Genomic DNA, 27,886 nt, shown 5'->3' with positions numbered 1-27,886 from the left:
GCACCCCCCCCCCCTCCCAACTGTCCTATAATAGTAATGGCATATACAAACCACTCCAGAAATTCTTACCAAAATTCCTCTCAATAAGATGAAACCTTACAATGGAGATTTCTTAAAATGTTTATTTAGGAACAAAGCCTGGAGGGCTGCGAGTGTCATGAGGACCCAGTATTAAGAAGAGTTTTCACACTGTTAGAATAGAGTTTTGAATAAGTTTGAGAGTCAGACAATGTAAGGGTTCATACTCAATCAGGCAAGACACAGGCACAGCTTTGCCCAAACTTTAATAAACTGAAGAGGGTTTAGGACATATGACAATACAATAAAGAAACTAGCTTCCTTTCTTCTAACTTGCTGAAGACCAAACTTTCTCACAGTGTGGCAAAAAGGCAGAACAAAAAGGAATCACCCCATTTCACCCACCCCATCCTCATCTCTGGCAATTTTGAGAATATCATTAGTGGGCAGTACACATTTAAGGACTAAGCCAAATAATACTGTAGGCAAGTTGCTAAGCCCAACTTTTAGGACAATGGCACTTTTTATTGCATTCAGGAAGATGGACATGACAAAGAGGCAAGGGAAAGTTTCCCTTTAAAGTGTTAATAAAAATATAGCACCTTGAACTTTTCAATCCAAGGTGAATAGCAATGAGAGCTTTTAAAGGCAGCATCTGAAAACAGTTCATCGTGTTCTTTTCTATACCACCCCCTTGATGCAAGGAGTTAAGATTTCCCAGCCCAAGAAGCAGCACCAGAAAATGCTGGCATTAAAGGGCTAAAAGTTATGCCTCATTCAGGCAAAGATGGGGCTTCCTGACATTGTGGCATTTTTACATGATCTCAAGTTAATTACATCCCTGCAGAGTGACATGTCACAGTTAGGATCAGAGTTGATCCTGTTCATGAACAGATTAACTCTTCTGTTCCAGGAATCAGTTTTTCCTGGTCATAAGTTCATTGCTAGCACTGAAAGCACAAAAACCACCAGTGCCAAAAAGAGTTTTAAATAGTAGTTTTAAAAAGATAGGCTGCATAAAGCACAATAAACTGACATCCCACCTTTCCTAGCTCAGCTCTTGAGCTGAGTGAAGAAAGCCCAAAAATTTGACCTTCTGCAAAAAGTTCAACTCTATGACAAAATGTGGTGCTTGGAGAAAGCAGCCCAAATACCAAGCGTCTGAGACACAAACTCATGTTAGTATTACCATGCATTAAGAAGCATGTGCGACTGGATTCTCCAGTGAAATTAGAGCCTGTTCCAGCATCTTGCCTCCTGACTTTCTGCTTTGATTCTCAGAGATGGTCATAGCTGCAGAGAAGGCCCAGAGCGGCATGCGCCGTGGCGAATGCTCCTCGGGGAGTTACAAGGATCGACAGAGGGGAACATTCAACAAAAGACAGCGAAAATTCAGAAAATAAAAAGGGACAAGATTTTGTCATAAAATTATAAAAACATAACTTAAAGCCCATAGCTGACAGCGTTCAGGCTATTGCTGTAAGAAGTCTAGAAAGTCTAACAGACTCTGCTCCTCTTCTAGTGAAGATCCACCTGGACAAATAGAGAAAGGGCAAGAGTAGGAATTATTGAAGAACAAGAGAACCAGATCTGAAGTGCACAGTGGATTCCGCTCCACCTGCAGTCGTGTGACGGTCAGTGTACTTGCAACTCCCACCCCTATAGGAGTACAACATGTAGTACCTACCTCACTAGGCTCCTCGTCCCCAGAATAATGATGCCTGCTAGCTTATAGGGGGCATTATGACACTTTAAAAAAAGAAATGCATCATCTACCCCTTTGAAAGCAAGCTTGTTATATAAGACAGCACTAAAGTAAACTAGAAAACAAACACTGCAGAGATGAAAAATAAAATCAGGATATCTGCTCCCTTTGGCTAAGCAGTATCACATCTTATCCCAAGAAGCAAAATCCTGATTCCTTGGGCCAGTTATTAAAGCAAAAAATGACAACTGAGTTTAACACATAAATCTGGGTTTATGTCCCCACTAAACAGGCTGTGAGGGAAATAAGTACAACGGCCTCTGGGAAGTCTTTGTATTTCCATTGATGATCTCCTAGAACGTGGCATCACAAGCACCAGATGTCTCAATGCGATCCACAGTATCTGTAATATCACAGGCTTTCTAAGATTCTTTAGTGACTCAAGGTACCAAGAAAACTTTATGGAGGGAGAAGTGTTTTAAAGAGTATTTGTTCCAAGTGCCATCAACAACCTTTTTAGGGAGACCTACGCACATTAGTCTGGTAATTTTCTGACACTCTTCACTTTTACATTGCAGTACCTTTGAAACGATAGCTGCTATGAGGAAAATAACTATCCTGATCCTACGGCTTTAAACAAAAATCCTCTCTCATTCTTGCAAATACTACATGCAAATTCTGCTTAATTTATTAGAAAAATACCAAGTACATCTACAGGATAGATAGAAAGTCATAGCTGGGAGCAATGAAGAAACTAACTACACCATGTTCAGACACCAACTCCAGGAAGAAAAAGTGACTTCACAAAACCAGTTACAACAATTTTGTTTTCCTGCAGAAGCTTGAATTTTAGGACTTTTTAAATGAGAAAAAACGGAGGTTTTAGTAATAACAATAAACCCGATTTCATAGGTGCCTAACATCTGCAGCTATCTGAGTTGTGAGAGCTCAGCACCTCTGAAATTCTGGTTCATTGTTTTGACACAGGAACCTGTAGTCAGAACAACAGCTGAAAGAGTGATAGACACCTTATCTGCCTTTAAATAAGAGGCAAACAGGCAGATGAGCCTATAGATAAATACATGTGAGCGCAGCCTAAGCAAGCTAATTACAGGGCTTTTTTTCCTTCCTTGTGAAATGTTTCTATACCACTTTTTTCCCCTAAGGTAAAGGTTTCCTTATCAAAACAACATCTTTTTAAATCCTCAGCTTCTCTCTCTACTTGGTGTAATGTCTCAGATAATGGTTCTATAGAATTAAATCTAGTAATTGATTAAGAGTCTCTTATTTCAAGAGAGTGCATAGTACATTTGTTATTTAAAGAAAAAACCAAACTCCTACACACCTTTTTGTACTTTGCTGCGTGCCCACTTTGCTAGTTCTGATCCCCTTTCTTAGCAACAGCATTTCCAGACACAAAAATACCATGCATCACTCAGAATGCAGCTGGCATATATGCATGAGCCATGCAAGCTGACTCATGTCATGCCAGTATTTTCCAGACTGATTTGAAGAATTGAGATGTCAGGAGGGAAGGAATGAACAGATAAAGGAGGAAAGAGACTGACGTCATGTTTTAACATTACCAGGAATTAGTCATGATTTACTGATGGGAACTTCAGTTCTGTGATCTCTGAGTCAGGCGAGCTGCTGCCACTTCTATCGCTGTAGGTGTCCCTGTAGAAGTCAGACAGCTTTAGGAAAGGGAAGCTCTAGCAGAGATTACACCACAGGACTTTGTTGTTTTATAGTGAGCACAGACCCTTTAGAGGTCAGTCTGCACATCATGAGTTAGAGGGAGCTGGCTGTAAGCGTAGCAGGTTGCAGGTTCTAGATGACTCTGCTGCTCTTGTCTCTAAAGGCAGGTATCATTCTATTTAATGGTTTTTCTTGCTTAATTTTGTGGAACAGCCATCAGTGGCCTGGCTGGCCTCCAGGAGCCACCACAGCCTCTCCCCAGGCACTACACAACCAGAATGTCAGGGAGCTTGGCCTTTATTTACATCTGAACAGAGTTTTTTGAAACCTGAAACCCTGCATGAAAAGTTAAGACTTTCTCCCGAGAGAGACATGCAAAACCCAGTAGGACACGTGTCAAACAAAGCATGTTAAGACTAAAGTCTGCAGTTTCTATGGGAATGAGGCTAAATCACAATGACATGGTTTAAATTTAGGGGTCTATGCATACCCCTTGTTCTTTGCAAGGGTCTGATCCCCCTTAAAAGGTAAAACCTTCCCAAGGTTGTGTTGGGCAGAATGACTCCACAGCCCCCCATGTAGGCCAGAGTCTTCAAAGCACAGATTAGCCCAAGATGAAGGAGATGAAAGAAGGAACGTTGGAAGTACACACTTGATGCCTTTGTGCCAGACATGCTGGGATCCCCATTCCTGTCAGGTCATGGAGTCCCCAGCCCTAGTGTTACAGAGTCAGCCATGGCCCATTAGAGTGCTCTGTACTATGGAAAGTTGAGCACTGAACTAGGATACTATTTCAAACCTACCTGGGTGAGAGCCTGCAGCCCTTCTGTAGATAATGTGTGAGCCTCCCTGCAGAGGCCAGCAGGAGGCCAAAGTACGGGGGAGACGGCTTTATGGGTCTGGATAGGAACTCTGGGTGATACTGAACACCAACAAAAAATGGGTGCTCTAAGAGAAGAGAGAAAAGTGGACAGCATGTTAGGTTAATTCTGAATAATGAGTCTGAGAAGATCACCGAGCTGCCACATCTCATGTTGGAGGGCCTTTCTGGATAACCTCCTCACATCTTACAGCTGGCATCTGCTGCTGACAGACAGTCTAGAGCAGATGTTCTCAACCTTTCTCCTTCTGAGGCTCCCCCAACATGCTATAAAAATTTCACAGCCCATCTGTGCCACAACAGTTTTTCAGTAGATTAAAAGCCAGGACCAGTATTAGGGAGTAGCAAGCAGAATAATTGCCCAGGGTCCCACGCCACAGGGGGTCCCATGAAGCTAAATTGCTCAGGCTTCAGCTTCAGCCTGGGGTGGAAGGGCTTGGACTTCATCTTCAGTCCTAGGCAGCAGGGCTTGGGATTCGGCTTTCTGCCCCCGGCCCCAATGAGTCTAACGCTAGCCCTGCTCTCTGGTTTATTTGGGCAGATCCCCTGAAATCTGTTTGTGGCCCCAGGCCCCTGGTTGAGAACCGCTGGTCTAGAGAACATCATTAGGATCTGAGCTGCACGGCCAAGCTGACAAACTCAGGACCTCTGAGTTCCAACCCCAGCTTTGGTTCCTTCTGCGCTCTGGGAAGTCACCTCTCTGCTCTGTCTGTCGTATTTCTCTGTCCTCTAACTCCTAACAGTCATCACTACTTTTCACTTCAATAGCTCTGTTTGGGGAACAGACTTGAGATACTGAGATCTTGCCCTGAGCCCATAGAGAAGCTGCCATGTCAGACAAAAAAACTCTCTCCCTGACACACACACACACACACCAACTCCCAACACCCAACACCAACTCAAGTGCTCACCTTCCAACTCAACCACTTCCATTCGCTCTCCTTCCACATCCTGGCCTACGAATTTCAGGCCCTTCTCTTCAAAGCAGCATTTCAGTTCTGGATTCACCTGAGGAAAAGCAGCAAAGTACACATGATCCGTCATGCTCTTCAGTGAGAAAGCTTACAAAGCCCAGAACACACCAACTGATACCTCAAATCTGTGTCTGTGTCTCTCTTCCAAGAAGTCATGATCTCCATACAGTTTTCCTGCCCAGAAAGAGAGGACCTTTTACCTTCTCCTTAATTACATCCAAAGTCATGGTAAACTCCACTTAATGATATTTCTACTTCTCTTTAACCAATTAATTTATAACCCCAGCCTATTTCCCCACCATCTTCCTCCTATGTATCCACAAGTCATGCAATCTTCACTGCAGCATTGCAATTGAGCATTAACTCCTAGGCATCCTGCCACCCAGCGGAATTTACAGACCTGAATTAGGTACCTAACTCTGCGGAGCCTAGGCACCCACGAAAGGGACTCTCAGAGACCAGCAAGCTGAACAGAGAGCTGCCTAAATTAGCCAACAGAAAACTCTGAGGAGGAGCAGGGTCTAAGCCCCACCTTCAGAGGTAGTCAGTTACCTGTCTTCACTTAGCACTCAAATCCTGGAGTCAGGCACTTGGCCAGGTCAGACCCCCCATTGCTGCCAATAGCTGAGGGATTAGCACACTCACCTGTGATCTGGGAGACCTGTTTTCAAATCCCCACTCTGCTGGTTTTGGAGCAAGGACTTGAACCCAGGTCTCTCATATTCCAGGTGACTGTCCTAGCCACCAGGCTATTCGGTGAGAGTCTCTCTCAGTCTCCCCTGCTGAAGTTGTTCCATTTTGTATAAATAATTAAATATACATCCGGCCTGAGAGAGAAAAGGTGAGAAATGGATTCTATAGTCTGGTGGTTATAGCACCTCCCGGGGATGTGGGAGAGTCAGGTTGCAGTCCCTGCTGCAAATCAGGCAAAGTAGGAATTCAAACCTGGGTCTTCCACATCCTAGGTGAGCCACTGGGCGATTTCGGTACCGTGGGACAGAAACATGTGTTCCTCCCCTCCCCCCCCCCAAATGTGTTCTGAGCACGCCTACTGGATCAGGTCCCACAGGCGAAATAGGCGAGGAGTGCCTTGCCTGAGAATGGTGGTAGGGCTCAGGTGTGAGCTAAGGTCCCAACCAGCAGAAACGTAGGCATATACGGAATTCAGGCATCTACAGCATAAGGCAGCAGCTGAGTATCTCGGGGGCACCTGAAGTGACAGTTATGGCTTAAGGACCTTTGTGGATCTAGCCCAGAGTGACTGGTTTCCACCAGAACCTACTTCTTCCACAGTACAAGGGCTGATGTTTCACTTCCACCACAGAATGTCTAAGGAATGCCTAGCAGACAACAGTCTTAGCCATTTTTTTTTAAAGCATTAAACAATCTGGCTAATTTTCTATATCTCACTTCTGTCCCACTCGACACACTGCGTTCTCATGAATCATTTCAGACACCAGAAGGACCGAGAAGATATAGCAGTAAAAAAAATCCCATACTCATGATCGAGTTCTTGGTTTGGAAGAGGGTTCTTCTCTTGCCAAGCCTCATGGTCCCGCCCATTTGCCCAGGATTATGTTCTGGCATGTCTATGACCTAGGGGAGATTATTAAAACAGTGAACTGTGACTGAAACAGGAAGAAGAAAAAAAACAAACAAACCTCAAACAGGATTCAAATGCAAACATCCATAGGACAACGTAAGAAAGACAAACAGAAATCTGTCTTAAGCAGCCACTCCTGGGGCCCAGCACCATGAGACATTTAATTGAGGTGTTCTTTTAATGAAGACGCAGAATTGTATTTGGTAGGTTTGGTGATATTTTGGGGCAGTCTCAGTATAGGAAATAACCAGGAGTCCGGTGGCACCTTAAAGACTAAACAGATTTATTTGGGCATAAGCTTTCGTGGGTAAAAAACTTCACTTCTTCAGGAGATAGTCTCATAATAGTTGCATCTGTGCAGATCCCAGTGTAATCAGGGTAACTGGATTCTAACTGCAGGGCTCTAACTGCAAAATCAGAGTCACCATCAGCATGTGGTGGCTAAACTTATAAACTTGATATTTTAAACATACTCCTTTCCAGAGTCTGAGAGAAAGGAGCACTGTAACTTATTGTAGCTGAGGTAACAAACAATCCCAATACTTCAGGTTATTGACTGGCTTACCTAGCTGAGATTTTTATGGACTTGCAGCCCTAGTTCTGAGTGGACAGAGATTCAGTTGACTCAAGAAGAAAATGTTAATGTTTGGGTAGGTTAATATTTGGCACTGTCACCACTAACTTTCTCTCTGTTTGATCATATCCACCATTCCACTATACATTTTGTTGATTGCTCTGTAGAAGTCATCCATGCTGAAAACTGCCCTTTAAACTCTCAGGAGTAAGTTCTTTGTTTAATAAAAATGCATAGATGGAAAAAAACCCTCAGTGTCTGTACATTCCACAGCATGTGAACCCGCTGTCAAAATGACAAACTGACTTAAGGTAAACCAAGCAAGGACATTTACTTCCAAAATAAAAGTGCCCATACACAGACTAGCACCAAGATATCAAGAGATGCAAATTCCAATTTCAGATATTTCAGTACAAGTTTGTTTGGCTTTATCTACGCACAGAGAACACTTCCAGCTTTGAAGCGGGGTCAGAACAAGCCACACTTGAATCACACCATACTCACCACTGGATGAGTAGTTTTGGGGTCAAATTCTGTAGAATTGGCATCTGTAAAATGACATTCTTAGATTAGAAGCAAGAAGTCACACATTGAACATGAGGAAGATAGAAATGAATCCCACTCCCACACTCGTGAGCAGTACCAACTTATGCAGGGACCACTTGTGAGAGCAGAATCTGTCCCAGACACCAAACAAGCCCAGATGTATTTATTAGACTTCTTAGATAAGTACTTCTGAGTCTAGGTAGAAGCTGCCATCTTCCTGAGGACAGCAAAATCATTTGTGACAGAAGCAGTGTGGGAGACCATTATGAAATACTGTAAACCAGTTTCCAATTTGCCTTAAGCATCAGGAAAAGAAATGATTATTTTCTGGAAATTGAACCTTCTGTTTCACATTTTAATTCTAATTAGCAAGCAGACTTGAAACTGGATTACAGTATTTTCTAGTATATTTATATCTATGGTGACAAGTATCTCCTACCTGGCTAGCTTCCAGCTTGATGGACTGAGCAAAGTGGGTACAGTTTTCCTTTAAGACTGGTTCTTGGAGATGGCTTTTGGGGAAAAATCTATCTCCTACCCACCAAGAATGGGGAGTAGCTACAGCCATCATCCCAAGTAATCCATTAATAACAGAACTCAGAAAGTTAGTTATCACTGCAATTACCTTCCCAGCCGAGAACACTGCGCGCAAACTCCACAACTGCAAGCTGCATCCCCAAGCAAACTCCTGTAGAAAGAGCAGAAAGTATGAAAATGACACCGGGTAGTGAACTGTGAGGGTCTCCCAGATCATGCAGTAATGCAACGCTCTGCACTTTGGCACCTGCATAGAAGTCTACAACACACAGAAATATACTGATTTATAGAGGAAGCATGTCTTGTGGCTACGGCACTGACGGACTCAGACCTGGGATCCATTCCCTCCTCTGTCTCAGACTACCTGTGAGACTTTGGACAATTCAATTGCTCCCTGGGTCTCAGCTGCCCATCTGTAAAATGGGGATAATATTTCCTCTCTCAAATTACTTGTCCATATGGTCTAATTCAATTGTAAGTAAGAGTCTCTGCCCAGACAACTAAGTGTAAAGCCCAGCACATTTTGGGCCCTATGTGCTACTTTAATACAGATATTAACAACTTCTTGATAGACACTGGCAGCAGTCATTTATATGCCAGGGCTGCACTGGAGAGTAAGGTATCTTTCTTTAGTATATGGAGTCAGAACATAGTAGTTTTAAAAAAAAATTATATATATTATTTTCACACACAGTTGTGAATCAAGAACAATGTTGAGTGCCATACTGGTGTCTCTGTTAGTTTCTCTTATCTTTTCTCATTACATGCATGCATTCCAAGAATAAAATCATGAGGGAAATTATTACAATCAACCACACCCAGAAGAAATTCAAGTTTCCTTGGGAATATTAAACATTTTAAATGCTGCCTTGGTGGTCTGTTAGTTTTAAGTGTTAGTCATTAGCTATAGTATAATATACCGAACACCTGCATCAAGAGAACACTATGGGGTTAAGAAAGCATTAGCACATAACAGTCTAAAGCTTGATTGATCCACAATAGAGATGTCTCTGATCAGAGGGCTAGGGTGGGATTCAAATTTTGGATGTACACCTGTTGGTTCCTTGCTTCATATTATCGGATACGTTCTATTTCTCACCTAACAAGGGCTTTTTCTGTTTTCTTGCCCAGGAAATAGCTTGAATTTTCCCTTCTGTTCCTCGAACGCCAAACCCACCTGGAACCAGGACTCCACTGTACAAGGGAAGGGGGAAAAAAAAAAATCCAGCTATACGAGACTTGCAGTTTTCTATACCCTCCAAACAAGTATTGCAGCTCTTCTGCTTTAAGACTTTGGAGTTACAAGACCTGACCAATTCATTTTACTACCAAGATTTCTTTGAATATAACTGCATGCACAGTAGTGAAAAGCCTTAAGGTGCTTATAAATGACAAGGAATATCTGTACTAAAATAATCTGATGAATGGGATTAAATGACAAGATTACCTAGGATAGCAGGGGACTGGACTTGTTGACCCAAGAGGTCCCTTCCAGTCCTGTCTCCCAATTTTAAGATGTCTCTGTGAGAGCTGAAGGATTTTGTAGGCAAAACACTTGTCAGAGCAACATTTATAAAAAAAAGTCTAGTTTCTATGTAATAAATCTCTTTGGACAGACAAATATAATATGGGCTGTAACAACAAGAGGCAGTGTGGCCTAGTAGACTGAGCACTGGACTGGGACTTAAAAAATCTAGGTTCTGTTTCCAGCTCTGCTACTGGCCTAGTAGGTGCTGTTGGGAAAGTCACTTCCCTGCTCAATACCTCAGTTTCCCCATCTGTAAAATGGGGACAGCGACCTCATTTAAGAGCTACAGATGAAGTGTGCAGTATAAGTGCTAGGTGTTGTTATTACTGCTGCTCTTCACATGATCAGAAAGAGCAGGACCACGTATGTAGAATAGCATACGTGCTCTGCAACAAATATCTGTTAATCAGTCTATTGCTTAGAGACAAGTCAACTAAACTGTAGCACAATATGTCCCTACTGCAATCGCAAAAAATACAAGGATTCTGCAGGTGATTCTTTGTATTACTGACCAATGGCAGGAAGTGGATATCTGCTTCCCTAAATAACTGATCACTAGTCATGACCTGCCACTGCTCACGTGGCTCACCCCTTCCCTGCAACCTAGTCTCTCCCTTCCTCCCCCAACATCCCTCTTTCCTACAAAAAAAGAAAAAACTCTGATCCCACATTTGTACCCTCCTCTCTCTCTCTCAGCTTTGGCCATCCCTTCAATCTCCACCCTTCCTCATCCCACTTTTTCCCCAGTGGCCCTTCCCATACCTCATGCTGCCCCACACCCTTTCTCCTTCTCCTCCTCCTCCTCAAAACTAGCCAGTTGTACACATAGCTAGTCTGTGTAATCACATTGCTATTGCTGTCCCTCCCTCCCCGGTTTGTTTGTTACAATTATGCAAAATTATATTGTAAACTCTGCAGGACAGGGGCTCTCTCAGTGCACAGCACAATGCGAGGAGGGTCCCTGAGTACAACTGTGAACAATCACTTCGAAAATGTCAGTAATACCAAAGGAAGTCAGATCCTCTTTGAGGAAAGGCCTATGGTTATGAACTGCTTACTCAGCACTACAGAGTTTCTGCCAGGCCTCGTGGTATCGGACTGGTTCTTCTTGTAGAGTAGCTGGTTCCAAGTCTGCAGAATCGATATACTAGGAAGAAATCCAGGAATAAAACACAATGAGAGAGACTGGCACAAGACCCCTCCCCCCGATACCAAACCCTGCTGTTTAGTTTTCATTGACTCTAGATGTATGAGACTCCCTCCCTGCCAACACAGGCTTGTTTCTTATTGTACATTTACTAGTGGTTTGCTTGGTCTGATTTTCCACCTGCTAGGCAATATAGCTTCTTGTTCATAATCACTACAGTCTTTAGCTACATGTACAGACACCCCGCTTTCAGGAGGTCTCTCTACCTCACTGAGCAGGTTGGATGGTGACTGATCAGGCCTGAGTGGCTAAGTAAGGCTGAGGTCCATAGATTTTAGATTGCATGCAGCATATGGGCCACAGAGCCACACTTACAATAATGAGGATAAAAAATTCAAACAAACAGTCTCCTTAACAGCATGTTCAATTTGCACACTGAATGTGGCAGGCATCCAGGAGAACAATTAGACTGTATTATGATGGCACATATGAAAAAGAGGTACAGTTCTGCAGGCACTCTTATCCTTAGCATCTCCTGACTTTGGGGAGTTGCACTTTTCTCTTCTCTTCTCTTTCTTAAATAGTTCTTTAAGCCCCTGTGTAATGCCTACGCGCAGGGGTTCCCTGGAGCACTTAGAATCCTGTGCCCATAAGCCGGAGAGTCCTCAATGACAGACTACTGTTACAAGCAAATCCTATCAATAATCAGAGAAGAGAAATGATGGAAGGTAGCCCAGCCTCTGTACAATACGGCATTAAGTGCCAGTGCACAAGACATACTTCACTAGTGCTATTACAAACAGTGGTGCTACACACCTCTTGGGTACTACTACATATTTAGAGGCAACATGGTTTAAAGAATTTTTTCTTTAAAGTTTCAGATGAAAGATGGCAGACATTTCAGTACTCCAAGACTGTTCACGAAGTTCAGATATGTTCCAAGAGGCTTACAGAGACAGTCAGTTTCCAGCTGGTGTCAAGATCACAGTGGAATACTAGGGCAGAGTACCATCAAGCTTGACAGTGCCACCAAGTTAAGTCAGACTGCCCTACAAAGAACTGGTTATAGTAATGGCTAGAGGAAATTCAAAATGAACGCTGGCCTTCCCAACACCACCACTCAGGCTCAACACTGAACACCTAAAAAACCAGACAGTGCACATGTATTATATAGATCCTGTTCTGAAAGCGGGAGGTTGGTTTGCTATTAAGTTGTATGCATGTAACATATGTTTGGACGCTGTAATCCAAGGGGAATGAGTTATAATATTCCCGGCTGCTGAATCATTCTGAAAACTGTGAGGTGTATCCTAGATGTGTGCAAAACTGTAAGCAAGAACAATCTGGTTAAGACACAAATACTACTCCAGCTGGGAAGGGGGGGGAAAAAAGAGCATACCTTTATCTCAAGTTTGTGGTTGATGGCCAGTGCAGAGTGTTCCAAAGCTTTAATGACAGAAGCATAGGAATCTGAGAACTTGGTGTATTTGCCAACAAGTGCAATGGAGCACGTCTCTAGCAAACGGTCATATCTAGAAACACAAAACCAAAATACAGGGCTTGTTCATTGTTAATGGGAATTGACAGGTACTGAGCACTTTTTAAAATCTGTCCTAATGGGAGCTGGCCACTTGAAAGCCTGGCCGCTGACTAAAGTCTGGCCTTTAAACAGTTATTCTGAATGAATGACAGTAGTCTGGGGACTTCCACTATTTGATAAAGGAAAGAAAAATTCTGCTAAGTAGCCACAGAGAAGAATGGTTTGGGAGAACAAATAATTTCTTACCTTTATTTCCAATTATTTTGGTAGGTTTTAGTTTTGTTTTGCTTTGTTTTTGATGAGCTTAGTTGTACTACATCCAAAACAGGTATCACATTTATTAAATACAAGTTAGAGGGAAGCATAGTCAGTTTTGTTTATCTTGCACAGTACTGTCCTCTGTGAATTTTAACTCAGCCCATTCCAATGGCTGAGGGAAAAGAAAGACTTCTAAATCCCATAGGAGCGCAGATTTCAAGAGCCTGGCAGTGCAAGATGTTACATTCTTGTTTGCAGGATCTGGAAAGCCACAGGTCTCTCTGGGCCTGATCCTGATCATTCACACTCACAGTGAAGTCAATGAAAGACGCAGGTACTCAGCACTTCTGAAATTGGGCCACTTACTGAGGTTCCAAAATATGCCTGTAAGTGCCTAACTTCAGGCACCCTGCTTTGAAAATACTGACCCAAGTTATTGTAAACTTGGAGAGCACAACTCTTGTCAATCTGAATCCCTCCAATCCTTCCATTCTGGACACTCAGACGCCTTTTTGTTTCGCCTTTAACAGCAACACCCATAAATAGTAAAGGGAATATTGAAAGGCAGCCCAACTTTGGTACAATGCTGCAATAAACTGTCAGTGCACTAAACATACATCACTAGCCATATTAGTATCCATAACACCACTATGTATACTTTGCTTTGCCTTTGTAAGCATATTTATATTGTACAGTCATATTTAATTTAGTTTTCACCATCCAGGTGATTAGAACATATTAGAATTCTAGAGCATCAGAATACTAAAGGAGCCGAAGAGATCTGAGTCATTAGCAATTATCTTTGAGAACCCAAGGAGGACAGGAAAGATCCCAGAGGACTGGAAAAGGGCAAATATAGTACTGATCTCTGAAAATGGGAACCCTGACAACCCAAGGAATTAGACACGGTCCGCTTAAATTCGGTACCCAGAAAGATAATGGAGCAAATAATCAAATGATCAATTTGAAACTACCTAGAAGACATTAAGGTGATAAATAACTGTCAACATGGATTTGTCAAGAATAAAATATTAGGTTGATTTGATATGCAATTCTTTGACAGGGTAGCAAGCCATTTGGACAGGAAGCAGCAGTAGATGTGACATACCTTGACTTTAAGGCTTTTGATATTCTTTCACATGGCTTTTTCATAAGCAAACTAGGGGAATATAGCCTAGATGAACCTACTATAAGGTGTGTGCACCACTGTTGGCAAACCATATTGAGAGAGTAGTTATCAGTGGTTCACATCAAACTAGAAGGGCACATGGAGTGAAGTCCCACAGGGGTCTGTCCTGGGTCCAGTTCTATTCAATATCTTCATCAGTGATTTAGATAATGGCATAGAGAGTGTACTTATAAAGTCTGCAGATGATACCAAGCTGGGAGGGGACTGCAAGCGCTTTGGAAGATAGTAGAATTCAATACGATATTGACAAACTGCAGAAATTGTCTGAAATAAATCAGATGAAATTCAGTATGGACAAATGAAGGAAGGAATACTCAATTGCACAACTACAAAATGGGAAATGACTATATAGGAAGGAGTAATGCAGAAAAGGATCTGGCGGTTATAGTGGATCCCAAACTAAATATGAGTCAACAATGTAATACTGTTGCAAAAAAAGAAAACATCATTCTGGGATGTATTAGCAGGAGTGTTGTAAGCAACACACAAATAGTAATTTTTCCACTCTACTCAGCATTGATATGATCTCAAGTGGAGCACTGTGTCCAGTTCTGGGCACCACACTTTGGGAATGATATGAACAAATTGGAAAAAGTTCAGAGGAGAGCAACAAAAGTGACTAAAGGTCTAGAAAACATGACCTATGAAGAAATACTGAAAAAAACTGGGTTTGTTTAGTCTGGAGAAGAGAAGACTGGGGGAGGACATACTAACAGTCTTCAAGTACTTCAAAGGTTGCTATAAAGAGGAGGGTGAAAAATTGTTCTCCTTATCCTGTGAGGACAGGACAACAAGTAACAAGCTTAAATTGCAGCAAGAGAGATTTAAGTTAGGAAAAAGCTTCCTAACTGTCAGGGTAGTTAAGCACTAGACTAGATTACCTAGGAAGGTTGAGGAGTCTCTGTCACTCGAGGTTTTAAAGAACAAAGTAAGAGAAACACCTGTCAGGTTGGTTTAGATGATACTTAGCCCTGCCTCAGTGCTGGGGACTGGACTAGATGACCTCTCGAGGTTCCTTCCAGTCCTACATTTTTATGATTACCCTCAACCACCGTACTAGAAGCTGCTGAATCTTAAATACACCCGTGAAAATTTGAGTTCGTTTAGCTGTTTTTCTCCACTAGCTTTACAAAGTAGTTCTGCAAGGTCACTCATTTCTCAGCCAGACACATGCAAAGCGGATTGCATCAGTGGCCTCTATTAGCTGCAGTGAAGCAGGGATGAGTCTGTATGGTAAAGGTAAATCAAGGTTTGTTCATTTAGAAGTTTCTGAAACATACCATTTTCTTATACCTAGGCCCTACCAAATTCATGGCCATGAAAATCGTCACACACCGTAAAAATCTGGTCTCCCCCTGTGAAGTCTGGTCTTTTATGTGCTTTTACCCTATACTATATAGATTTCACAGGGGAGACCAGCGTTTTTCAAATTGTGGGTCCTGACCCAAAAGGGAGGTGCAGGGGGTCATAATTATTGTGGGGGTGCAGTATTGCCACCCTTACTTCTATGCTGCCTTCAGAGCTGGGCGTCTGGAGCAGCGGCTGTTGGCCAGGTACCCAGCTCTGAAGGCAGCGTCCCGCCAGCAGCAGCGCAGAAGTAAAGGTGGGAATACCATCCCATGTCATCCTTACTGCTGCGCGGCTGCTGGCGGCAGCTCTGCCTTCAGAGCTGGGCTCCTGGCCAGCAGCCGCTGCTCTCCAGGTGCCCAGCTACGAAGGCAGTGCCACCACCAGCAGCAGCACAGAAGTAAGGACAGACGTACCCCCACTTCCCCTACAATGACCTTGCGACCCCGTAACTCCTTTATGGGTCAGGACCCTAAAATTACAACACCGTGAAATTTCAGATTTAAATAGTTGAAATCATGAAATTTATGATTTTTAAAATCCTACGACCATGAAATTGACCAAAATGGACCGTGAATTTGGTAGGGCCCTACTTATACCCCATGGAACATACAATGTTGAAAGCTTCAGTACATGCCTGAATGTTGACTAAACCCTGATTTCATCGTTTCCCTAATGGCGGGATGTGTGTTACCCTGCTCTCCACAGGGGTACCAATATGTGCCAGGGAGTTCAAGGCAGAAGACACATCAAGAGACAGCTGCTTTGCTGGATTAGAAGTGAAATAAAGAAATAATGATGATGATGTTGTTGAAATGCCTCCGATGACTCCTAACCATGCATCAGTAAGTTCTAGTAAGGCTGGCCTGTTCAGAATAAAAAGGAAAAATCCTAAAGCACACATTCCTGTTCCCCTTTACATTATTTTAGACATGTTTTGAAGTACCACCAGATTACAGGCAGAGGATACAGCTCTAAGGAACTCAGTAAATAAACTGCCCAACAGTATCTTAGTTCTCTGTGTTGTTGTTGTTTTTAATAGTTAACTATCGAAAAATAAAATATATTGTTGTGAAAACAGACATGGAGTTTTGGGGGAATTTGAAACAACACAGGCCTTCTGGGGAACCATTCCCCAGCTGACCAGTGAAAGCCAGGGCACGATCCAATTCCAAACTATTCTCGATGGAGGAGCCCACCTGTCAGCCATCTCCTTCCACTTCATAAGCATCCTCCTGGGCTGCTTCTCGATGGGAAGGTCAAGCCTGTGGCGGAAGTAATCAACAACTCCCTGCTCCTCTAGTAGTAGAGGAACCCGGTAGATGGAGGAGACATCATGAACACAAATGACCTGTTCATAAAAAGTGAGGGTCATTAAAACATATCCATATGTATCTACAAATGATCCTAGCAGAACATCAGATGACAACTGGATACTACTACTTCCTTCTGCCTCCAGAAGACAACTGCATGATCATTTAACACACAGTTACTCAAAATGAACAAAAACTGATTTTGAATTCAAACAGCTTATAAGAACATTCTTCCTAAATGAATGGTCTAGCCACGGCAGCTACTGTTTGCTGATGGCGCCTCATGAAATGTGCAACTAATGGTATGAAGTAGGAATGAGCAAATCCTGCTCCCACTTGAATGCACAGGGAAACAGAAATCTCAAGACTATCATAAGGTAAGATCTACTCTTTAAAATAATACATGACATTGTAAGCCAGTTCCCAGTGACTAAGCGTGCACTTTACAGAACACCCAACAACTTGGCTGTCCTCATCCTTGGCTGTTTCAGTAGAGAGACCACTGACTGAATGGGCCATAGAGGTTGAACTCCCTCCCATGCTCCCTGTTTGTTTTGCACAATTGCATCTGGTCTTGAACTGATATCACAAGCTCTTTGGGGTAGGGACTTATTTTAGGATTGTGCAGTACCCAGTACAATTGAGCCATTTTCTGACTGTTGCCTCTAGGTACTACTGTAATATAAACCAGTAATAACTGATCTCTCCAGACCAAGACTGAGGCATGTATGCAGGGCTCAGAGAAGCTTGTACTGTTGTCGAGAGAATTTGACAAATTTCACCACCACTAAATTTACAAAAAATGTTTTAAAAAATAGTTAATTTAAGATTAGCCAAACCATTCTGTAGAGCTGAGAAGGGGGGTTATTTCAATATCTCTAGTCCATTCAACTCTCTGTGTTTCCAGTGAAGGGATTTGACTTGTGACACCTGTCCACTGGGAATAAGACTGCACTTAAAATCTCACAAAACATGCCATTCCAACTTTAAAAGTCCTGCTTCCTCCTGGATTCAAAGGAAGCTGAATTCAGTTCTCCACAGAAAGAATTAAGCCGCAATTATTTCTCCTTATATAGTAAATAGCATTTAGCATTAAAGTGTGATTATGGTTCAAAAGGAGAGTATAAAAAAAATGGCACCTAGTCACTTTACTGAAAATTCAATACATTTTACTTCTATCTGCCCTGCAGCTAGATTTTATTCTAGTTTACACAGCAACAGAATTTTTAGCCAAGATCCAAATGCAGAACTGGGGACAATGCATGAACCAGTAAGACTCTGCTTGACTTTGCAGTGCTAGAATTTAGAAAACTATTTTTAAAAGTGAGCTATCTTAATCTGGAACAATTGAGACACAAATACGGTTCCCCATGAGGATTTCATAAAGTGATACTTTAAAGTGCTATCCCCTTTAGTCTACAAAACACTTACTGGTCTAGCTTCATCTTTTGTTCATACTCAATGATTTATCTATTGACAAATGATTTAGTTGGGTTTGGTCCTGCTTTGAGCAGGGGGTTGGACTAGATGACCTCCTGAGGTCCCTTCCAACCCTGAGATTCTATGAAATAATGATTGCCTATCATTTAACAAGGATTTTCTTGTATATGAAAGACATCACACTCTGGAGTGACAAATAAATGTGTTGCAGATAGCATTAAATTTCCCTGGATAATCTCTTCTTGTGCAATCTGTCACTAATGTGAACAGGCAGATAGGAGCCATGCCCAAGTATGACCATTAGACAGCATATTTGTACAAGGAGCAGTGTGCAAAACACACTCACAAATCCCATTACTCAAGGTACTGCATAGTCTTTCCTAAATGCAGAAGGAATTTGGAAGGTTAACAGGTCTTAAGAATAGCCATTGGGAAATAAGAGAAATCTGTGCAATCCGATTTAACAATTGTAAGAGGTTTATTGTACCTAGCCTGGTCAGCCAGGTATCAGGCTTACACAGAGAAGAATTGACAAATGAGAGAGACACACGTATTTAAGAACTGGAGAGAAGACAAACATATAGATTTTTAGGCTATAAAAAATGCACAGCTAACACAGAGGAGCTCTAGGCACCAAACAAAATGTTGCCCTCAGCATCTGACAAATGGCAGAAATACTGGTTATAGGGAAAGGGAGAAAGTACAGCATTTTTTTTTACCTGTTCTGGTTCTACATGACAGAACATAGAGATCTTCTCCTTTACGGAGGTGTCCAGCGGAGTGGAGCATCTGCACACAATCTAGCAGAAAAAGCAGCGATATCAAGGTTGTGAAGCAGAACAGCAGCACTCAGGCATTAATCTGACTGGTCACTAAAAACAGTTTCTATACCAAGTTCCTATCATGGATTATTTGTTACTGTAGTTTATTACTTCTATACCACCACTGGTATAAAGCAGCATCCTATCATCCCAAGTCCAATTTAAATCAGGAAAGGTTGCTGAAGGATGCTAGCCCCACACTTTCCAAATGAATGCAATACAGCAAAACTTACCAAGTCTGGTGAGAGACCAAGTCCTCTGAGTTCACGAACACTATTCTGGGTAGGTTTTGTTTTCTGCTCTCCTGTAGAACTTGGCTAGTAGTCAAAGAAGACCAAAATATATTATTGAACTAATGTCTAGATGTGCATATGAGGAGTTCAATAGTCATTCAAGCCTTCAGGCTCTATGCATCATATTGTTTTAATTATGGGTCAGGAATTTATGATAGTCTTTCCCTCATTTCACTGCCAATTTAATCACACACAGACCCAGAGGGACTGCAGGGTATTGGGGAAGGGAGAGGGAAAACATGAAGACTTTGGCTGGATAGAAGCTCAAGGTACCTGTACCTGTGCATGCTCCCTGTACGTGAATAATATTTTACTCTTTGAGTGCATGGAGTGGGGAAAAGTGAGAGAAGGGGGCCTGAGTTAGTTGTTCCCCACCCCCAGGAACATTTAGCAGATTAGTTGGCCTGCTGTACATCTACATCCAATAGTGTTGGATAATCACATCAGGTAGATGTTTCTGCTAAAATGATCACCAGTGGTATTGTAGCAGTGTTGATCCCAGGATATGAGAGAGACAAGGTGGGTGAGGTAAATCTCTTTTACTGGACCAACTTCTGTTGGTGAGAGAGAGACAAGCTTTTGAGGTTACACAGAGCTTCTTCTGTGTAAGCTCGAAAGTTTGTTTCTCTCACCAATAGAAGTTGGTCCAGTAAAATATCTCACCCACCTTGTCTCACCAGTGAAATAGTTAGCGTCAACATTAACTGTCACTGTTGAGCTTCAGAGTTAAGAGGATTGTACAGCAACTTCAAAACAGGGGAATTTGTGCAGATATTTGCACCACCAACTTGCTTTGGGATTATGCTGTGGAGATTATAAAATAATTACTAGTGACTACGACTAGGTTTTAATTTAGCTTTTAATCTTCATTTGTAGCACCCACAATTTCTTTCCTTATCCATTTGGCATACATTGATTTAGCTTTTCTTTTGTACGGAGTCTATCAACAACATTTTGCCTTGTATATTTGATTCTCATCTGCATCAATGATTTCAGTTTCTGCACAGTCTCAGAATAGCGTTTCTTAGCTAACTTTAGATTCCTTTTTAAAGCTGCTATGGTCCCCAGGAAACTTCTCTGTCAGATCATCATGAATTAAAGGACACTCAAATCTGAGAGTCTACGCAAGGTTACAGTGTTAATTAAAACCCTCTTACTGAGGGAGACAGTTTAATCAAATTTAAAATGTACATTACATCAGAACTATTCAACTTTGTAACTAAAACCACTCAAAACACAAAAAACAAACAAACAAAAAAACCCACACACTTCAGGGACTGCCTGAGAGAATATCCTGGAAATTACTGTTTTAAAGTTTGAGAAGTTATCTGATTTATTTTGTAAGTCTGAGATAACACAGAATCTATAAGAAGACATGTAAAAAGAGGCTGTTAAAAGGGTACTAACAAACATAGAACTCAATTCTCTGTTCTGTTGTACCTTATGTAGTCTATACCAGCACAAATTGGGTGAAAATGGTATCTACGCTGATTGATAGCATTTTACAATCACTTTACGGAAGTGTAAACGGCTGCTCAACATGCAGGAAATGGGACACTAGGCTCCCAGAGTGCACTCAGTTATGAAAGACAACAGAAATAAATATTCCAAAATTGTGCAATATAAAAGAAATACAGAACTTTACATTTGCTGAAATTCCCAACTATTTGCTAGGCACACAACAGTACCTTTGGGAGGATATAGGTATTGTAGGCTAGTTGTGAAGAGCTACGTCTCTACATGTTCTGAATTCTTTCCTTACATACACACTTATGGTTTGCACGACAAACACACACTACACAGATATCTTTCAGTATATGTGTATCTATACAACATCTCTAAACACATTTATAAAATAAACCCTAATTATAAAAAATCCCTGGCCATCACAGCTTTCCATGGACTTACCTGGGGAACTAGACTGACATGAATATTACAGAAGTTCTCTCTTTTAGCTTTGAACTGGAACTGGCGGAAAGCCTCGATGAAGGGCATACTTTCTATATCTCCCACTGTTCCACCAAGCTAAACAAAAGAAGACCATTTAGAATAGCACCAAACTTCTCATAACTAATACTCATAACTAAGACCAGTATATTTCTGGTCTCGTCACTTGATTTAAGAAAAAAAGGAAAACAGCCTACTGCACAGCCAATATCATTGTCATTGTGTGGACTCTCTGAAGAAACAGCAGCAGGATTTTTGCTGGGCATATGGTTTCCTTCAATGAGATGATGGGTATTGGATTATGTGTTCCATGGCATTTTTCTGTTCCTCTCAGACAACTGTACGTGGCCACATGCAGTGTAAGCAAAGCTGGCCAAGAGAGGGTCCTTGGGACTCCACACTCTTCCTTCTATCTAACCATTATTTTAACCCCTTAACACCCTCTTCTTATGACAGTTTGGATTGCAGAAGAAAAGCAGCTTCTCACAAGGCCAATGTTGCTCTAGGGCAGGGGTAGACAACCTATAGCACGCGTGCCGAAGGCGGCACGCGAGCTGATTTTCAGTGGCACTAACGCTGCCCAGGTCCTGGCCACCAGTACGAGGGGCTCTGCATTTTAATTTAAAATATTTAAGAAGCTTCATTTAAAATTTAAAACCTTATTTACTTTATATACAATAGTTTAGTTATATATTATACACTTATAGAAAGAGACCTCCTAAAAACATTAATGTATTACTGGCACGCAAAACCTTAAATTAGAGTGATTAAAGAAAGACTCGGCACACCACTTCTGAAAGGTTGCCGACCCCTGCTCTAGGGACTGATATGCAAGGACATTTGGTTCACATGCCTTATTACCCTGGAGTCCAGGCATATTAAATCTGTGCTGAAATTGAGCTCCAAAGCCCTAGGCAACAAGAAATCCAAAGTACCACCCTGCTAGAACGCCACATTGACATGCACACAAAATGGGGGTTTGTTCTTTTTGAATTGTCCCAATTAATAAGATGAAAAAAATTTTAACAAAAAAAACCCCATTCTCTACAAGGTTTAACTGCCAGTGCACAGTTCAATTTACTCTGCATGAGAATCAAGACTAAGGAGGGAAATGCTACAAACCTCAATCACACACACTTGGGGTTCCATGCCATCTTCATCCACAGGAATTCGTGCCTGCCTCATTACCCACTCCTGGATAGCATCTGTGATGTGGGGGACAACTAGAAGAGAAATAGAGACAAAGGTTAAAACCACAGTCTACATAAATTGCAGTCTAAAATTCATCGTGTAGCAAATTGAGATTAACTGGCCATTGCTTCTCATTCACATCTAATGTTATGTCATGTCTTTTTAATCAAAGCATTCTTTTTAATAAGTGGTAATTCCTAGCCATGACCTTTCAGATGAGGAGATGTAGTCCCACTCCACATCTCAGACAACTGAGAGTGATGTTTTTCAGTTGAAAGCCTCTAATACAAACTATATTATATGCAGAGCCTGGAGAGTTTCGTTATTTTAAAATTGTCTGTGAAAGGAGTTTTATGCAAGCAGACAAAGATGACGTGTTTAAAAAAAAAAAAAGTGCAGCTCAGTCCACAGAGAATGCAGCTTCCATTCTGAATCACAAGAGCAGGAAGGCAGCTTTAAATGTTACTAGACTGTGTCCTACCGTATTATTTAATGAGTTATAAAAAAGCAGTGGCCCACCTTAAATCAGCCCCGAGATGTACATGATCCACAAGATACTGGCCTGAAAATGAGATTATTTGTATGCTGTGCAGTTGTAGCCACGATGGTCCCAGAATATTAGATTGACACTTTGGGTTTGTTTACACTAGAAAGTTGTCCCGCTTTAACTACAGTGATACAGTTAAAGCAACACCACTAATGTGGGCAGTTATATCAGTATAATGGTGTTTCATTTTGGTATAGCTATTTCCATATTGGCACAGACCAATACTATGCTAGTATAAGGCACCGCTATACCAGTGTAACTGCACCCACACTAGGACTTGTACCAGTATAACTATATTGGTTAAAATGTCACACCACTGACTGATATAGGTATTGCAGTACAACTTTCAAGTGTAGACCAGTCCAAAGAACTATTCAGTGTCCTCTCTGTAACTCAAATGAGACGAGAGAGATGTAGAAATACTCAAGAAAGGGGCAGATTTAGGTTTATATCTACAGAAGGTAAAGCGAAGCATTGCATCACCTTGGACAGTTTTGCCCAGGTAATCTCCCTTCCTCTCCTTGTTGATGACGTATTGATAGATTTTCCCAGTGGTCAGATTATTGTCCTTGGTGAGACGGATATCAAGGAAGCGTTCATAATTGCCCAAATCCAGGTCTACCTCCCCTCCATCATCCAGCACAAACACCTCTCCTGCAGCAAATGGTAAGATGCACAAACAGAGTCAGCTAGACAAAGTACATGCAAGCAAGTTGTTTTTCTGAGACAACTGAAAGAGTCCAGTGTAACAAGACAGCTTCTTGATGAAATATTTAATTGTATAAAATAAACTATTTCTAAAAGAATAGCTAATAAAAATAAATACCTCATAGATTAGAAAGTGGAATAGGATTAACATGTTAAAGAATAAATCACTGCACAGCCTGTGTATAACAGACAAGATTCTGAGCTTATTTATGAGGACATAAAACTGAAGTAAAGCCCCTGAGATCAGACTTTCATTGAAATGTATTCTAACCCTTAACATCAATCCAATAAATCTGTAAGGAAATATTTACAAGTTCAGCATAGTCATTTTTTAATGGAAATTACTAGTATCAATATTTGTTCTATATACTCTCAAGGTGAATCTGCACATTACAAAGGCTTTAAAGAAAATATAGAAGAGGATTCCCTTTAGAGGCAAACAGTCCTCAGTACACCTTTCTAAGAGATGTTTGTTTAAAGATCACAAATCCTCACCAACATTGTCTTATCCACTTTCTCTAGCTATTCATCTTTCTCTTTTCCCTCTCACTCAAAAACAGTTTTTTATTTCCTTCTTATGCAGATAAAAAGGTTTGGGCCCCCACTAGGCAAGTAGTCAGGTCCTACAACTGCAACAAAAAGGAGCTAACTGACAATACACAACTTTCACCTGAAATCACTGATGGGCTTGTCACTGATGCATGGGAATGAGCCTTTGCTAATTTCAAACCTTCATCCTGGAGAAGGTGTAAGAGTGTACAGAATAAGTTGTTTATATCAAAATATTTCCCCACTCCCCACAAAAGCCTTAGGACCATAAAAAATTAAATTAGAGGATTTTTATGAATGCAGAGTTCAGCTTACCATGCTCATAAGGAGAGAAGGTCCCTGCATCAATGTTAATATATGGGTCAATTTTAATGGAAGTGACATGTAACCCACATGATTTCAGGATTGTCCCAATGCTGCTTGCAATGATCCCTTTCCCAATCCCTGAGATGACACCGCCTGTGACTAGAATGTACTTCATTTGTCTAAGGACCTAGAAAAGAAAATATTCTTTGTTAGACAGCAAGATCTCTGTCAATTTAAGTGGACAAAAACATATGGCCAAACCAAAAGAAGAATGTTCTCTGAAAATATTTGTGGAAAAATAAGAAAAGTATAGGAAGATTAAAATCTCTGCTCTGCGAATATGTTCAAAGCAAGTATTCACAAACAGAAGAGGTGCACTGATGTCTACTGGACTATCAATAAACTATGTCCAGTCCTTTTATAACTGTATGCTTCACTAACAGATGCTGTGTGTCATGGAAGTCTTGCTGCTCCAGTTAAGTGAAGTCCCCCCCATACTATAGGAGCAGAGTAAAAGAGCAACAGAGTCCATATTTAAATGGCTGAGGAAATTAGGCAGAGCCTGATATCTACACTGCATCTGGGAAGGAGCTTGCCAGCCAGGGGTTGCAGGGCTCAGGCTAGCGCACCTAATCTTGCTGTGTAGACACTGCAGCTGGGGCTGGAACAGAGGCTCTTATGCCTGGGAGGAGTAAGGGGACTAGGGGACTGCAGATCCTGGGGCGCTGCAATGTCTAGCCCTCTGGCACATGCCCTGCTGCATTGCCACGGGCAGAGCCCATTGTGCTAGGCGCTGTACAGTGACTCCCCTGCCCCCGGGAGCTGGCAATCCAGAGACCCAGGCACTCTGCTGAGGGGGCCGGGGCTAGCACCCAGCGGGCTGGGGGGGGGCACGGCCACGGGGCTTTGGGGCAACGAGACAACCCTCCCCTCCCCCCGCGACCCCAGCCCGCGCCACGCCGCCAACACACCTTAGGGCGGGCCCTGTCTTAGCCCCGCCCCCAGCTGGGCCGCAGCCCGCCCTTCCCCGGCCCGGAGCTGTCAGTGCCTGCGGGGTCCCCCTGCCGCGGGCGGGCCCTGCAAGAGACACCCCATCGCCCGGGGCCGCACCCTGCCCGGCCCGACCTCCTCCTCAGCCCCGCGGCTGCCCGGCCCCGTCCGCACCCCCCGCCTAGCCACATGGTTCCGCCCGCCCGTTTTCCCAGCCCGCTGCCGCCATGGTCCCGTCCTGCCCCTCGCTCTCACCGTGCCCGCTGGGCCCAGTGGCGGCGGCGCGAGGCAGGTGTGCGCGCGGGCTCGAGCCGGCTTGGCAGTGAAGTGAGCGCATGAGGCCGGCGTGCCGCGAGCGCACGCGCGTCGCTGAGCAGACGCGCCTGCGCGGTGAGCTCCACGGATTCAGAATCAGCCGCGCTCCTCACTGTAGGGGAAGCTCTCGGCGAGGGGGCGGGGCCAGTCACGGTCGGGGAGCCCGGGCTGGGCCCTGGGGTGGGCAGTGAGAGCTGGGGCTGGCTGCCAGCTGGGGCCGTGCCAAGCTGCCTGCCCTGCTGCAGAGCCCGTGCCTGCCCTCTGCCCCTTGCCTGCGCCCAGCCTGAGCCCCGCTCTGCCTGTGGTGCCCCCACCAGGCCGGGAGAATGGCCCCCTTCGGTTCCCTCAGGGCCCGGGCTCTGGGCCGCTTGCCATGGGCTTCAGTCAGCATTGTCCCCGGAGCCCAGCGCCCCTGTGTTCAGGGCACGGCTGTGAGCCGTGCAGTGCCCGAGCTCAGTGCCCGAGCTCAGTGGCCTAGCCAGGCTCTAACATCAGGGGGAGCGAACACATAAAAAAAGACACCACCCGACCTATCAAATTACTAATTACATACTTTTAAATGCATTATACATATTTATTTGTGCTTAAAATGAAAACACAAGAATGATCCAGCCACGGAAGGGTTTGCACAGGTGGCATTTCACAGGAGAACTTTAGATTATACTTAGATATACTTTAGATTCTAGAAAGTAAATGACAGAATACAGTAGTTTATAATTGTCACAGGTTTAAAAAAAATACTGGCCATTTTTTCCAGTTACTAATTTAATTTTAAAATCAGTCAATGAAATGCACTTTATTTATAATAGATCGTAATACTAAAGTCACCAAAAAGGCATGACAAATACAAGTTTTATGAGGATTGGTGAGCAAAGATCTCATAGCTCTCCAGGGTTGGACAAAGCAGTAATTTCCCTTAAAGTAGCTTTATTCATGGGTTTGGTTTTTTTTTAAAACAAAAGACATCTCTACGACACAGGTTGGCAGTCTAACATTTTTGAAACACTGAGTACTGAGTTCCTCTAGATGCCTTAGACGGAAGGCTCATACACCAAGAATGGGGGGGGACGGACAGTTGTTCCCCTTTTAAGAAACAGCAAGAAAAGGACAGAGAGAGACCCCAATGGGACGGGTTTGTGCCAACCCAGAGAGAGTGGGGCTGTTTTACTAGCTTTAGCAGGGGCTCCTAACAAGAAGGCCTCTGTGGGGGGGAAGTTCAGGGGGATTAGATTGTTTACTAGATCTGTAAACAACTCATTATTTAGTCACTAAAGTGACACCACACCCTCCTGCCAGAGATGTTAAGACCAACAAGCAGAGCCAGAGAATCTGAGACTTGCCTGTCTCCAGGCACACGCATCGTGCAGCGCTTTAATGAGGGCTGCTCGAAAATGGGTGCCAGGCTACTACGAGTCCATGTTATAAACCCCAAAGCAAAGGGACTCACTTCATATTTGTAGTTTTCAAACCACAGGGCTGTAGGAAATTCCCCACCACCCCAGATTCCTGAATTCACTCCTCACCTCCTTTCCCAGCACCCCAGCCCGACCCGGGAGGCTGGGGATGACCTTTGTGTGGAAACCTTGTGCTGTGGTTGTTGCATGCCAACAAGTAGAGAACACGTTTGGGCCGCAGCTTGTGCTACCTGACGAGCCCCAAGTCCAGGCGTGTAAATCAGAAGAGAAATCGGCCCTTGATTATTTCCGCTTAGAAGTGCGGAGGAAAAAACAACAACAAAAAAAGTCATTGGGTGCCCAATATTTATCTGCTGTTCCCGAGCTCTGCTGCCTGATGAACTCAAATGAAGGCCACATCTCTCAATCTCTGTACAAACCCTTGTGATAACACAGGCCACAAAGAGCCAGGGAGATGGGCTGCCTCTTGCACTATGACAGGGGAGCATACAAGGAAGGTTTCATTTT

General features: G+C 42.9%; 3 protein-coding genes across 22 annotated transcripts in view; 2 read left to right on the top strand and 1 right to left on the bottom strand.

Annotated features, from left to right (window-relative positions):
• The window catches only part of LOC120389100 (schlafen-like protein 1), a 37,102-nt gene extending 27,356 nt beyond the window's left edge, over positions 1-9,746 (top strand). For 3 of the 6 annotated variants that reach the window (XR_005590763.1, XM_039511338.1, XM_039511339.1), the window contains exon 5: positions 9,667-9,746. Coding sequence is in view for 1 of the 6 variants with exons in the window: in XM_039511338.1 (XP_039367272.1) it covers positions 9,667-9,673 (7 nt within the window). In the remaining 5 variants the exon portion in view is untranslated. Of the gene's footprint in view, positions 1-1,540; positions 1,653-9,666 lie in introns of those variants that run through there. The other 3 variants (XR_005590762.1, XR_005590764.1, XR_005590765.1) reach the window with 2 other exon arrangements.
• The window catches only part of SCMH1 (Scm polycomb group protein homolog 1), a 293,217-nt gene that overhangs the window by 113,694 nt on the left and 151,637 nt on the right, over positions 1-27,886 (top strand). The gene's annotated exons all lie outside the window — the stretch shown is intronic.
• LOC120389097 (CTP synthase 1) lies at positions 107-26,040 on the bottom strand. 3 transcript variants are annotated; one of them, XM_039511334.1, is made up of 18 exons: positions 24,669-24,834; positions 23,580-23,750; positions 22,481-22,581; positions 21,320-21,436; positions 19,352-19,435; positions 19,017-19,097; positions 16,744-16,895; positions 12,610-12,742; positions 11,122-11,210; positions 9,635-9,729; positions 8,624-8,686; positions 7,957-8,000; positions 6,775-6,871; positions 5,394-5,449; positions 5,213-5,309; positions 4,225-4,369; positions 3,310-3,400; positions 107-1,551 (listed from the first exon to the last, which is right to left on the bottom strand). In XM_039511334.1, the coding sequence occupies exons 1-17, from the start codon at positions 24,832-24,834 to the stop codon at positions 3,316-3,318; spliced, it is 1,776 nt and encodes a 591-aa protein (XP_039367268.1). In that variant the 3' UTR covers positions 107-1,551; positions 3,310-3,315. The 3 variants fall into 3 exon arrangements, with proteins under 3 accessions (XP_039367268.1, XP_039367270.1, XP_039367269.1); XM_039511336.1 differs by lacking the exon at positions 107-1,551 and adding an exon at positions 25,905-26,040 and having other exon boundaries at positions 24,669-24,846; XM_039511335.1 differs by lacking the exon at positions 107-1,551 and adding an exon at positions 25,631-25,648 and having other exon boundaries at positions 24,669-24,846.

Source organism: Mauremys reevesii, linkage group 23, assembly GCF_016161935.1.
Source record: "Mauremys reevesii isolate NIE-2019 linkage group 23, ASM1616193v1, whole genome shotgun sequence".
NCBI classification, from domain to species: Eukaryota; Metazoa; Chordata; order Testudines; family Geoemydidae; genus Mauremys; species Mauremys reevesii.
This window is presented reverse-complemented; position numbering and strand designations above follow the sequence as displayed.